This window comes from Corvus brachyrhynchos, unplaced genomic scaffold (assembly GCF_000691975.1).
Source record: "Corvus brachyrhynchos isolate BGI_N302 unplaced genomic scaffold, ASM69197v1 scaffold59, whole genome shotgun sequence".
NCBI classification, from domain to species: Eukaryota; Metazoa; Chordata; class Aves; order Passeriformes; family Corvidae; genus Corvus; species Corvus brachyrhynchos.
In genome coordinates, this window is record NW_008246054.1 from 2,143,519 (window position 1) to 2,156,046 (window position 12,528).

The following is a 12,528-nucleotide window of genomic DNA, read 5'->3' on the forward strand; positions in this document are numbered from 1 at the left end:
ATGAATTGATAACAGAACTGTTACTACCTCCCAGTGTGCTGTGATCTTACAGATGACCACAATTGAAGCACTCACAGACTGCTTCTGGTAGCCTGCTGAAGTAAGGTACAAGTTGAACCACATTGTTTTGTGTGCTTGACAAAAGCCTTTATCAGGGGAAAAGTGCAATTGTGAAATGAAGCAATTCTACCTATCTCCAGCTCATCCCCCTTATCAATCTTAATGTTGTCTGTTAATTAATATCGAAATAAGTCTGCAGCTTCAACTGTGAGAGCCTTTCCTGCTGCACACCATTGAAGAATGGTGCACAGAACACCTGGCTGGCCAGATGGACTACAAAATGCCTTTTGCTTCAGAGTAACTAACCAGTGGTTCCCTGCTGCAGAGTGCTGTGCTTTGCAGGGAACCAGTAAAAACTGGGCAGTGCTGAGTTTGAAGGTTGTAGTTTTTTTTCCCCAGGTCTCATCCCTGCACATGGACCATCCATCAGCTGATGGTGTGAACCACAGAAGTGTCTAATAAACCCTCTGCATGCAGGTTCTGGTCTCATAACACATCTGCTTCTTGTTGAGCATACAGATACTACATTTCTCAATGCAAATGATATCCAGTGAAGAGTTAAAACCGTGTCCTTGAGCTGGAAGGAACTGCACAAGTCTCACAAAGGCTGGTATGAATCTGATATTTACAGTTATGTTATTGTGATAAAGAATGTTACAGCAGTGTGCCCAGAACAATCTTATCTCAGGGTGTACAGATGTAGCTGATACTTGAAATAAGGCTTCAGTGAGATTTCTAAATATCTGTGTAGTGCTTGTTGATTAGAGGAGGTAGATGTACTGGTATCTTCATTAAGGTCATCTTCAACTTTTTATTTAAAAATAAAGAAGTTGTCGGTATGTGGAAAATGGATTTGGCGACACTGCTCACTGTAAAATTGCCAGTCTTAATATAATGCAGAAATGAATTGTACAGGCTTTGAAATGAGCATAAATCTGTGCACAGTGAGGCACGATCCTCTGGCCAGGGGCCATCCTGCAATAATGCTCTGGGCTCCAGGGCAGCCTTACCTGGGAGAAGGGAGCCAAAGCTTGCTCTGAGCTGGCAGACTTTCCCGGAAGAAGGATGGCAGGTAGGCCAAGCTCCCAGACTAAACTTCTGCTTTCTTTTAACAGTAAATTCATGGCTGGTTAACTTTGATGTCATAGTGCACAATGCCAGCAGTGGCCGAGGCTGAGCTGTGGATATTTATGTGCAACTTCCTCAGCCCTGCAGTTCTTGCCCTCGCAGCTCTCCCAAGAGGAAAGCCCCATCCCCCCATATTGGAACTACTGAGATTCACATGTCTGGAACAGAGAGGGTGGAGGCAGAACTCGAGTTTTTACAGATGGGTGATGGTTATCAACATATCAACGCCTTGCATTGACATGTAGCTGATAGTTTAGAATTTACTGACCCCTGTTGTGCCCTGTTCTTGTCTGGACTTCCTTCTTTCGTCTGCAGCAAATGCTGAGGTGGTCAGTTTTCCAAGGCTGAATTCTCAGCAGGGTTTCTGTGTTTAGTTTGTTGCATTTTTTTTTTTTTCTCCTTCAGCACAGAGTCCTTGTGGAATATCACTTTTATTCCAAGATCTGAGTGCAGCTTGAATTCCTGCTAATCCTTACTGGAATTTGAGCATGTAAAAGTTTCTTATTTGGTTGTTTTAGTATTGTTTGGGTGTTTATTTTATTTTTTATTTAAAGGAGTCATCTGTTCTCCAGAAAAAAATCCTGACCTTTACTAATGGTTTGGAGTATTTCAGAATCTTTTCTGTAATGTGACCCTTGGAATAAATGCAATATCAATGGTTTTTTGTATTGAAATAGCATAGTTAGATTTTCTAACTTAAAGGGCATAATGGAAATAGACATATCTCAGCAAACAGAAACAGTCTGACAAATAAACAGAGCTGTATATTTAGCAATGAAGGTCTAGTTGAGACTCGCTTCAAATTCAGTTTGTTATAGACTGCACTGAGTTTGCAGTTTCTCCGTGCTTTATTAAAGTCCTCCTCACTTTCCAGTGATGCCACTTACACACTTGGATAGCAGGATGCATTTCCCCCCTGGTTGGAACAGCACAGCATCACAATGTTGTTTACCATATGGTGATATCCTAGAGTCATGTGCTCAGAAACATGAAACTTCCCTGTGTTTGTGAGTACTTGGCATTCCTTGGCCTCCCTGGTCTTGGGAAGAAGAGAGGGCACCCAGCCTTCTGCAGCTTTCATAGCCCCACGAGTGGTTGGTTCCCTGTCTTGGAGTTCATGATGCTGGTTGGTTTGTTTGGGGTTTTTAACAGCATAGGTTACTGGATATTTCCATCCTCAGAATGCACAAATCTTTGGTCCATACTGGTGCTCTTGGTGTCTTGTGGCTGTAACACCCAGCTGTTTTCTGTGGAACATGGTGCAGTTCCTGCTCTCCTCCTGAAGTACTTGCATGTATAAATCAGCTTTTTCAAGCTCTTTTTTATACTTCCAGTTACCTTGTAAACCCCCAGTTTAGCCCTGTGTGCCATCAAATGGAGCTGAGCTGTGAGCATGCTGGTCCTGCCTCTGCTCAGAAGGCAAGTGGCAGGTGAAGTGTCCTGCAAGAACACATGCTTTGCATGCCCAGTTTACTGTGCTGGGACATGCTGGAGAAGAAGAAAAACATAATGTGTGAAGATGTTCAGGAAACTTGAAGGACTGGTTGTTTCCACAGTGATACATTCATTTAGAACTCAATATGGAGCAGTGACTTGTCTTTATTTACTGCTGTTGAAAATAACCAGTGCACGTGTTGAAGCTGGTACTGTAACTCTGGACTCTTCCAAGAAATAAGGCAGTAAAGCTGCTGCCTTGCTTGCTGAATTACTGTCCAAAATTGCCACTTTATTTCCTATCTTGGAATAAGCTTGGTTTAGTAGAACAGCGTGTGTCTATATAGGCCTTAGCAGAGGTGCTTTACATACTGCTTGGGATAGAAGGACTGAGTGTTTCCATCTCCTGAGCCAGGCACGGAGGGAAGACAAGGTGCAGAGCAGCGCCTGGCACTCAGTAAACCCTTCTTAACTTCTCTGCGAGTTGTTCCCCCTCCGAGGTCTAGATAAGCGTGTTTGCCTCAAATCTCTGCGCTGGGAAGCGGAGGCTGCTGGCTCTGTGCTGGGAATGAGATTTGTTCACCTTTCTTACTGCTGCAGTTCACTGAGAGGGATTAATCGTGGTTCAAGGAACAGTACTTTGCTTTTGAGAAAGTCCCAGGCCTGTAAGCTTTCCTCTGTATTTCTTTCCAGTACTGGTTTCATTCGTCATGTGAATGACACATGACCTAATGAAAATCTTTCTAGGCTCCAGCAATGTTCCTTGTAAGGAGTACCATGTGTTTGTAAGGGCTGGCTATCTGCCATGCAGGAGCAGGAAGGGAAGCGCTGAATTCCTGCTAGAAATTTTCCACTTGCTTAACTGATCACAGTGTATCCAGTTTAACTTAAAACCGGGGACAAAAGCAGGCATTTCCCATCTTTTATGTTAACTGGCAACATCTGGCCCGTACAGATGTGTAATCCTGGCTAACTGATGTGTTAGTTGGTAAGTCAGCTTTTACTCCTTGCAGATTTAAACAGCTGAAGCCAGTTCTAATTCCCTCGACATTTAGGAAAGCACAGGAAAATTCTGGAATATTAGAAGTACTTTGGCTGCTTTTTAAAAAAGAGAAACTGCTCAGCAGCCTTGCTGTAACACTGCCATGCTGACAAAGCCACAGAGATGTTAACTAACTTCCTGAACATCTGATTTGTGGCTTGCACCGCTTTTCCGACATGGACAAGCATCGCCCCAGACCCCGGTCAACGCTGCTACAGCATTCTTCTAAATCTTAGCTGTTTGCTGCAAGCTGCACTGTTTCCTTTTTTGCTGTTGCAAGTCTCAAAAGTGTGAGGTAATAGCTCCAACTTGCTGGTTTTGTTAAATCTCTTCAGATTTTGTGCTGGAGTCAGATTTTATTTTCAGTTCATACATCAGCTCTTTGGCGGGTGAGCGCTGGTCTGGCCGTGACTGTGCAGAGCAAGGAGGGACTGAGCTTTTCAACAGCTTTAAGTCTTTCTTATCTAATCAGTCTACTGATTGTCAGTACTACCTCAGAGCATGTTTCTGCTTGGAGGCTTTACTGACAGGGGCTCAGAGCAAACGGTGTGGGAACTTTGCTGGCTGTCTGTGCCACTAATTCAGTGACTGTGGGGAACTACACAAATTTGAACTGTGAATGAAAGGGTTGTTGTGGGGGGAGAGGAAGGGGGAATTTTTTTGCTTAGATGAACTAAACTGGATGAATTGGCTTGAATTTGGTGAACAAGTATCAGTTCTGATGCGTTCTATTTTTTATTTTAGTGCCACAATGGCAACTGCACCTTACAACTATTCTTACATCTTTAAGTACATCATTATTGGTAAGTACCAGTGGGCACGCACCTGTTCATGTTGCTGTGTGGATACCTGAGATGCCTGTGGCTGTGCCATGCTGCTTTCAGTAGGTGCTTGTCCCACCTCAGTCCTCACAGGTCACCACATTTCTCTACAGCTTTAGCATTTACTGGAGCATTTTGCATCATTAATCTCAAAGGTTTTGGAGTTTATGTTGAAGGCACAAGTGCTGATCGGAAATGGTTGCATGAGGCTTATAAATCTCTGTCAGGCTATATTTTTGTGTTTAAATGTTGCTTTTAGCTGCACCTTCCTTGGCTGCTTAGTCAGGGACTCTCAGGGATTGCATTTATTGCTATCCTGGAAGAACTGGTCTTGCTGTTAATTGTTTAATTGTTAATGACCTTGTGTAGGTGTAAATGATCTGCAGTGTTATTGTACAGGTTTGTAGTCAGGCTGCTGTGACAGGCTCAGCCTCTGGAAAAGTTGGTTCTTAAAAGATCTTGCTGTGTCTCACTCTTGGCATTGCGCAAGAGGATCAGTGGAAATGGAACAATTTCTTGGGGTGTTCTGGATGGTTGTCAGTATTTTTGATGTTCTTACTGGTAATTGCAAGTAAGGAAGGAGCAAGAACCAAGTGTATTTTACATTTTAGTTTCTTCAGATGTCCTTTTTATAACCTTGTGAGATCCAGTTGTAAAATCAGTAATACAAATTAACTTATTTCTTGAGTGTTCTGCTCTACTCTCACTTGCAGGCCTGTTCCTGTGACCAGAGCTTTAGTGCCAAAGTTGATAAATGGGAGGATGTAGCCAGGGATAGAACGCTGCCCATCTGACCTGAGAAATGAATGTCTCTGTGCCATTTGTTGTGTGGGATGAAGAAGATGTGCTTGTTGCAACAATGATTTAACTATTCTTTCTGTAACAGGGGACATGGGTGTAGGAAAGTCCTGTTTGCTTCATCAATTCACAGAAAAGAAGTGTGAGTATTGCAGTTCATGATAGTTATTCTACCTGACACCTTCATCCCTTTTTCCTGCCTGTTTCCATCGTGCATGAGCTCGATTTGGTGTCTTACTCTGTATGAGTTTGGATTGTACTGGGTCACAGTTTTGGTTTGACTTCAGCAGATGCAGAAACAAATGTTGATGTAGTAATGGCAAAACCTGCTCCAGCCAGTCCTGCCTGTGAGGAGTGGGAGGACTGGATCTGATTTAACAGCTTTTCTGTGGATTTTGATATGAACAAAGAGAAATTTCTTGACTGAACTTCACATGTCTTCAGTATTGGTGTAGCTTGATCACAAGCAGTTGGAGTTTTTAGTGCTGTTAAGGAGTTCAAAAGGAGAACAATGATTTTTCTTTGAGTCCTTGTTTGCAGCCTTAAGCAGCCCTGCAGGACACTTGGCCTGCCCTGGGTGATGGTGTTTAGGGCTTACTGCAGTCTCTCCCAGCTGAAACATTTTCTCATGTATGGTATCATCACTAATTAAGAATTAGCTGCACTTCTTCCTCGTGTGTGTTGCATTGGGGTTTGCAGCAGCTGTGACCTCACTCAGTGAGTAAGTCTGTAGGTATTTATCAGTACAGGCATCACCATGTGCTACTTGTGATGGGGTAACAACTGGGTAGAAGCTGCAGTTAAAATACTTGTTTTCTAGTAGAAATAGGGATTTCTGATTGTTGTTTTTAATGAAAATGTAGTATCAGCCAATTATTTAAATGCCATTTTGCACATGGTCAGTTTCTCCATGAGGAGAATGTTCTTACTCGGTGAGCACCAAGCCAAAGCAGTACAACCAAACTAACGTGCCAAACACCTCTGCTGTGAGACTGCCACTAACTCTAGGTAGCCTGAGTAGATCCTCATCCTGTCTGTATTTTCTTGATCTTTCTCAAAGATGAGCTTATTAACATGAGTTTATCATAACTAGAAAGATGCCTTTTTGGACTTGATTTGGTGTGTTTGTAGCTACTTATGAAACTGGCGTTTTCCTGTGGACAGTCATGCTGTTGCCCTGTCTGAACCAACTTTGGCATTTGTTTTAGAAGATGTGACACATTTTTTAACTGTATCTTTCTTGGTAATTCCCTAAAAATTATCTTTTCCTACTGCATTAAAATAGTTAACCGTTTCTGCAAGGATAGACTGGGAATCAGCTGACTTGGTGCCTTCTGCTATGTATGGCCAAAGAGCAGCAGAGAAGGCAAGGAATTTTATAACTGTTTTCAAAACTAACAACAGCTCAGGAAATACAGCATTTTATTTCTGGTTAAGTGATGCAGTTTGGGAACTGTAGCTGTAAAAATGCTTTTTTAGAGACTGAAAATCTAGTAAAGATAACTGAAAACTTGTGGTAGTCATATCTTTGCAGCAAGGAAACATTGTCTTAGGAAGATCTGATCTTTGCTCTTATTTTTCATGACAGTTATGGCAGACTGTCCCCACACAATTGGTGTTGAATTTGGCACAAGAATAATTGAAGTTAGTGGCCAAAAAATTAAACTACAGATTTGGGATACAGCGGGACAAGAGAGATTCAGGGCTGTCACACGAAGCTACTACAGAGGAGCAGCAGGAGCTCTCATGGTCTACGACATCACCAGGTAAGGGCAGCAGAGCTCTGGGTGTGCTTGGTGAGGTTGGGATGCACAGCCCTGTGAGTTCTGTCTGTCTGTCTTTCCCTGTGGCTCAAAGGCTCTGTGTGTGCCTGGATGAGCAGCATCTTGGTGTGTGATGCCTGCTACACCTTATCTAAATACCCCACTACTTAAAGAGCTGCACGTGAGACACAGGGAATGATGTGAGCTGCTTTTCTTGGAAGATCTCGCTGCTGCTGAGCCTGAGGAGTTTGCCATTTCAAGCTGTGCCTGCCTGTGTTGAAGCTGTTTTAAAGAACTGGCTTTGTCCTTAGAATCTGCTCTTCAGCACATGGATTTTGCTGCTGTGGAGGCAGTGGCAGCGCTGCTCACCTGGCAGGGGTGTCCTCAGTGGGCCCAGCCCAGAGCACGGCTGTGCCGCAGTGAACGCGTGGAACTGCCCGGGGTGTGGTGGGGAGAGAGCCTGGCCTCAGCCTGACCCTGGGCCTCTTCCCCAGCAGCCTGCTCCTGCACAGAAGCCATCCTGGCTTCCTCTAGAGGTGAAAACTAAAGATGCTGCTGAAAAAATAATGCATCAGATGCATTGAGATACTTTTGCTTTCACACGTCTCTCATCTTCCACTGGGGCTGTTCTTGATATTCTTCAGGCACTTCTTTGTTTTTCCTGCATATGTAGGTGTATTTCCTGTTTGTGCAAATCTTGAGTAAAATATGAGCTTCTGCAGTTTGTTACCGAAGTGCTGTTCTGCTGCACTGTGTTCTGTAAGAGTATTTGACAGGCAACCCTTTAATGTGTTCTGTACAGAACAGCATCAGCATTGTCTGTGTGCAGAGCTGTGTGCTAGCAGTGGGAATTGGGCTGGCTTTCCACTGGTGGTGTAAGAGCTGCTCCAGGGGTTTAAACTTGACTTGAGTTTGAGAGTCCACACTGCTGCTTCTTTGTCTGTCTTGACGTGGGGAGAAGAACAGGGATGATGGATGTTGCTGTGTTTGGATGCTGACTCTGCTGTTGGCACCTAAATATTTTATAAAAGGCTAAAACTGTCCTCTCTTGATTCTTTGCAGAAGAAGTACGTATAATCACTTAAGCAGCTGGCTGACAGATGCAAGGAACCTCACCAATCCAAATACTGTAAGTTGGACTTCATTTAGCTTAAAAGCAAGATTGCTTCTCCCTGAGCAAGAGGTGGGAGGCTCAGGCCAAAGCACTGCAGTGGTCTCTGCAAGAGCTGCCTGTGTTCTCTCTGCTGCTCCTGTTCCCACTTGCAGAGTGCAGTGATTCACCTCCCTTACTGCAGCTGGAGCAAAATGGCTTCTTCTGAAAGTCTTCTTGTGCCACTCACCTTTCAGGGTCTATTTGAAGCAGTGGGAGACAAAATTGGGATGAAATCTGGACCAACCTTGACTTGTGTTACTCCTTGCTTTGTCAGTAATGAGGTGAATGCTGTCCTTAGGTTGGAATGTAAATTGGATCTCCAGCAAAAGCTGACCAGGTTTTGTGGAGGAAGATTCTTCTGGGTCTCTCTGCCCATATCACAGAGCTGTTGTTCTTCAGCCTGTTCCTGAATGCCTCTAAAATACCTTAGCACCAAACTGATGAGAAATCTATACTGTGATGAGAGAAAACTTCAAAGATTGTCTGGATTAGCAGCTGTTTAAACAAACACAAGAAGTGGTTCAGGGTATGGCTCTCATGAGTAAAGAGCAGCACCACTGCTTTTTAGGACCTCATCTCATGAGAACATCCTAAAGCCTTGGAAAGTGACAGCTGGAGATGCTGTTCCTGCTTTCCCAAAGTGGGGAATGCTAGAGCAGAGTTCTCCAGAAGGAGCATGGCTTCTGTAGATAATCTGCTCTGCATATTTCCCTTTGTTTTTTTAAAAAGTCTCATTAATAATGAAGGTGGCAGTGAAAAGGCTCATAAGCTTTTTCCCAGACTAACTTTGTCTCTCCTGACCCAGGTGATAATCCTCATAGGAAACAAAGCAGACCTGGAAGCACAGAGGGATGTTACATATGAAGAAGCCAAACAATTTGCTGAAGAAAATGGTGTGTTTTTTTTCTCTTGAGCTGGTACATTTCCTACAAGATAGTGATGTTAAAGTGATTCCTCAGCATTGATAGCTGCAAGCTTACACTTCAGAGTCATGGAATTGTATGTACAAACTCCTGCTGTGCCTCAGGCAGTCTGGCATAGTGCTAATTGTGCTTAGTTCTAGAAATGCTGGCGTTGATGCCTTAACATAGTCACAAAACCTTGTTCAGTACTAAAATAGTGTCTTGCATGTAATGGGAAGGTCATGATGTGTCTGACTTTGGGTTGTTTGAGGTGTGTTGTGCACTGACTTAAACCTCTGTCTCTGAACAGGTTTATTGTTCCTTGAAGCAAGTGCAAAAACGTAAGTGACTGAACTGCTCGCATTGGTCTGTTTGCTTTGACTTGAAAGTAACTTGGAACTGAGACCTCTGGCTGCATTTCAGGCAAAGACTGGTTGAATTCAAATGAACTGATTGGGATTTCAGGCCTTATTTGAGTGTGGAATGTGTTCATGTGGGTAAAGGGTTCCTTCCCCTGGGTGTTCAGAGCTGAAAGTTTGGTTTGAAGGCAACGACCAGTCCCTCCACTAAGTGAAGAATTGCTGTGCCATGCTTGGGGCCGGCTGTGTCACTGTGTTTCCAGGGCCACCAGGAAATGTGGCTCCCACTGCCACCTGTCAGAGCAGAACTTTGTAACAAAAAGAGATTTTGATCCATAGTGGCTCCCTTGTCTTTAAGCCTCTGTCAGAACTGCCCTGTGCACGTAGCTCAATGCCTTGGCTTATTTTTGCTCCTCAGTGCTTTGGCACATATTCCATATTCCGGGCTGGTGCTGATGGCTGTAGTGACCAAGGAGGGCATTGCCCTGTCCCGGGGCTGGGTTGTTGGGCTGGAAGAGGACGGGGCAGTGCCCGTCAGGTCCCAGGGCAGTGTTTGCCCAGCTCCCTCCAGAAGCAGCACTCAGCCCCAGTAACTTCTGCTGCTCTCTTGCAGTGGAGAGAACGTGGAGGACGCGTTCCTGGAGGCTGCCAAGAAAATCTACCAGAACATCCAAGATGGAAGCCTGGACCTGAACGCGGCCGAGTCAGGCGTACAGCACAAACCGTCAGCCCCGCAGGGGGGGCGGCTAACGAGCGAACCCCAGCCCCAGAGAGAAGGCTGTGGCTGCTAGTGACCCCTCCGTGGCTCCTCCTGACCCCTCACCTCTGGCTAGGGAGTGGTGCTTTTGACCGCTTCCCCATCTTCTGTACATCTTACTGGGTTTAATTAAAACTCTGAGACAAGTTTAACACAGTACTAAACTGCTAAACAACTTTAGATGTAATCAGGTTATCAAAGGCAAGTAGAGTAATAAAACCTCTCCTGCATGGTAAATCTAGAAGTTTTTTTTTTCCTTGATTGTCCTTGTGATAGTGTCACCGATACATAATTTAAACTGAGCACTGATGCCGGACTCCTGATTTTACACTTTCGCAGGGCTTTGTCTTGTATGGTTTATTTTATGGTTCTTTGGCCTTTCTTCCCCACCTCTAACTGTTCGAGCTGTCCGTAGTAAAGGATAAGTTTTTGCTGTGAAATGACTTCCGATGGTAGCGAGGGGCTCTGTAATGACGTGCTTTTGTTGGAAGAATTCCCTGTGGGGTGTGCTGGGGTTGGGGTGGCGCAGGGAAGTGATCTCTTCATTCTTGTGCTCAATAGCTTTACATCATTTTTTTTGCCACTTTTATCCTTTACCTTTGTTAACAGAACGTAAATATGTATAAAATTTGAAGGAACTGAGCTAACAGTTAAATACATCCTGTGTATATGATTTTAATGAAGAAAATGATGCCTGGCATTAGAGCAGTGTGTAAGAACCCCCCGTTTTGTACAGTCTGAGCTCTCTGTGCCCCCCTGGCAGCACAGCCCAGCTGTGGCTGCAGCTGCTGGGCATCACTCACAGGGTCCCCATGGTGCTGGGGGACACAGATGTTAACACTAGTGGGGCTCTCATCTCTGCACTGTGCAATCCTCCCCTCGGCACTCAGCAGTGCTCTACCTGCTTCTCTTTGGCATTCTCGGGCTTCAGCCGTGGCCGGGCTCTCGCACACCTCCTGCTTTTATACCTGTAACTTTGGGAATGGGCAGAGGCTGAACTGGACAGTTGGAACAACATGTGCTCTCTAGGGATTTTTAACTACTCTTGTATTTTTTTTAACAGTGCTGTGTGAGGGGTTTCTTTAAAGGGTTTTGCTTCAAGCCTTCAGGTACATCCTTCCTGGGGTGCCACAGCCTGGCTTGTGTGTGAGGGGGTGTCACATGGTTGCTGCACTAATGTGGGGTTTTACTGTGGCTCCTTACGCAGCTTCACCTGGAAAACCTCACATGGTTTAAAAATGGAAGGGGGTAAGTGCTTAACCACAATCCAATGTCCCACATCAGGCTTATTGCAGCATTTCAAATACAAAGTAGTCTGAAAATCCCTCTCTAGACACTAAAACTGTACAATGTTCAGACTTGTAAGTAACCAGTGGTACCAGAGTATTGTACAGTCAATGTTAAATAAAAGCCAAAACTGGAATGTGCAGACAATAGGATTTGGGTAACTTGTGTGCTGTCCCTTTGTTTTGTCTGGTTAGTCCTTTTTTAACTCCTGTTCCTCAGTAGATGGGTATGTTCAAGATCTCCAGCTCCTGCATCCTGCTTAACCCAAGGCTGCACCAGGGTTTGCCCAGGGACCACGACCTGCTGCTGATGTGAAGTCAGTGTTGTAATGACTACAGCTTGTTGAGGTGCAATACCTGTACTCCCAGAGTAAGTTACAGTAGGTCTTACTGTTTCTGTCACAGAAAGGATCTGTTTGGACTGCTGTACTCCTCATTTGATGTAACAATGCTATTAATCTAAATATTTGTAAATAAAGTACCTGTATCTAGATAAACCTCCCTGCTGTGTGTTACTCTGTGCTGACAGTGGGACCTCCAAGGGGGGAGAGCTCCTTGGAGTGCTGGGATTTGTGCTCAACCTTTACCCTGGGCCTTACTTGGCACAAACTTCAGAGGGGTTCCCAGAGCCCAAAGCTGTTCTCTAAGGGAAGCAGGGCAGGGTGGTGTTTGTTCCCAGTGAACTCGGACAATGGCTTGGTGATGCTGCATAGAAAAATGTTATCTCTAATGAGGATGAGAAAGGGCAAGACTGAGAGTGATGCCAAAGCCTGTCCCCAGGAAAGGGTGGGGAGGGCTGGGACAGTCACTGCACAGCCCCTGGCCTGTGTTGTCCTGCTCCCTGAAGGATTTACAAAGTGGCTTGTCCTCCACGAAGTAGGAGTAAGTTGATTGTAATTTTGTTAAGAAGCCATTATCTGTATCCACCTGCTTCAGACAAGTGATGCAGCCAACAAGTGATGCAGCCAAGCCTCAGGAGAGCAAGAGCTGCTCACCCAGCAGCCATGAAGAGGTACAAGGACAGA

The 12,528-nt window shown here is 44.7% G+C and overlaps 1 protein-coding gene across 1 annotated transcript; it reads left to right on the forward strand.

Annotated features, from left to right (window-relative positions):
* The first annotated feature begins 452 nt into the window (after positions 1-452).
* On the forward strand, positions 453-12,002 carry RAB14 (RAB14, member RAS oncogene family). The gene is made up of 8 exons (XM_008642157.2): positions 453-670; positions 4,409-4,467; positions 5,372-5,425; positions 6,872-7,049; positions 8,109-8,175; positions 9,005-9,092; positions 9,412-9,442; positions 10,074-12,002. The coding sequence occupies exons 2-8, from the start codon at positions 4,416-4,418 to the stop codon at positions 10,249-10,251; spliced, it is 648 nt and encodes a 215-aa protein (XP_008640379.1). The 5' UTR covers positions 453-670; positions 4,409-4,415; the 3' UTR covers positions 10,252-12,002.
* Positions 12,003-12,528: the final 526 nt, after the last annotated feature.

Bases quoted from the DNA above. Each gene is read 5' to 3' on its own strand.
- RAB14 (XM_008642157.2), top strand. From the start codon at position 4,416: ATGGCAACTGCACCTTACAACTATTCTTACATCTTTAAGTACATCATT. The intron at 5,426-6,871 runs GTGAGTATTGCA...TTTTCATGACAG, and splicing joins TCAATTCACAGAAAAGAAGT to TTATGGCAGACTGTCCCCAC. The intron at 9,093-9,411 runs GTGTGTTTTTTT...GTCTCTGAACAG, and splicing joins ACAATTTGCTGAAGAAAATG to GTTTATTGTTCCTTGAAGCA.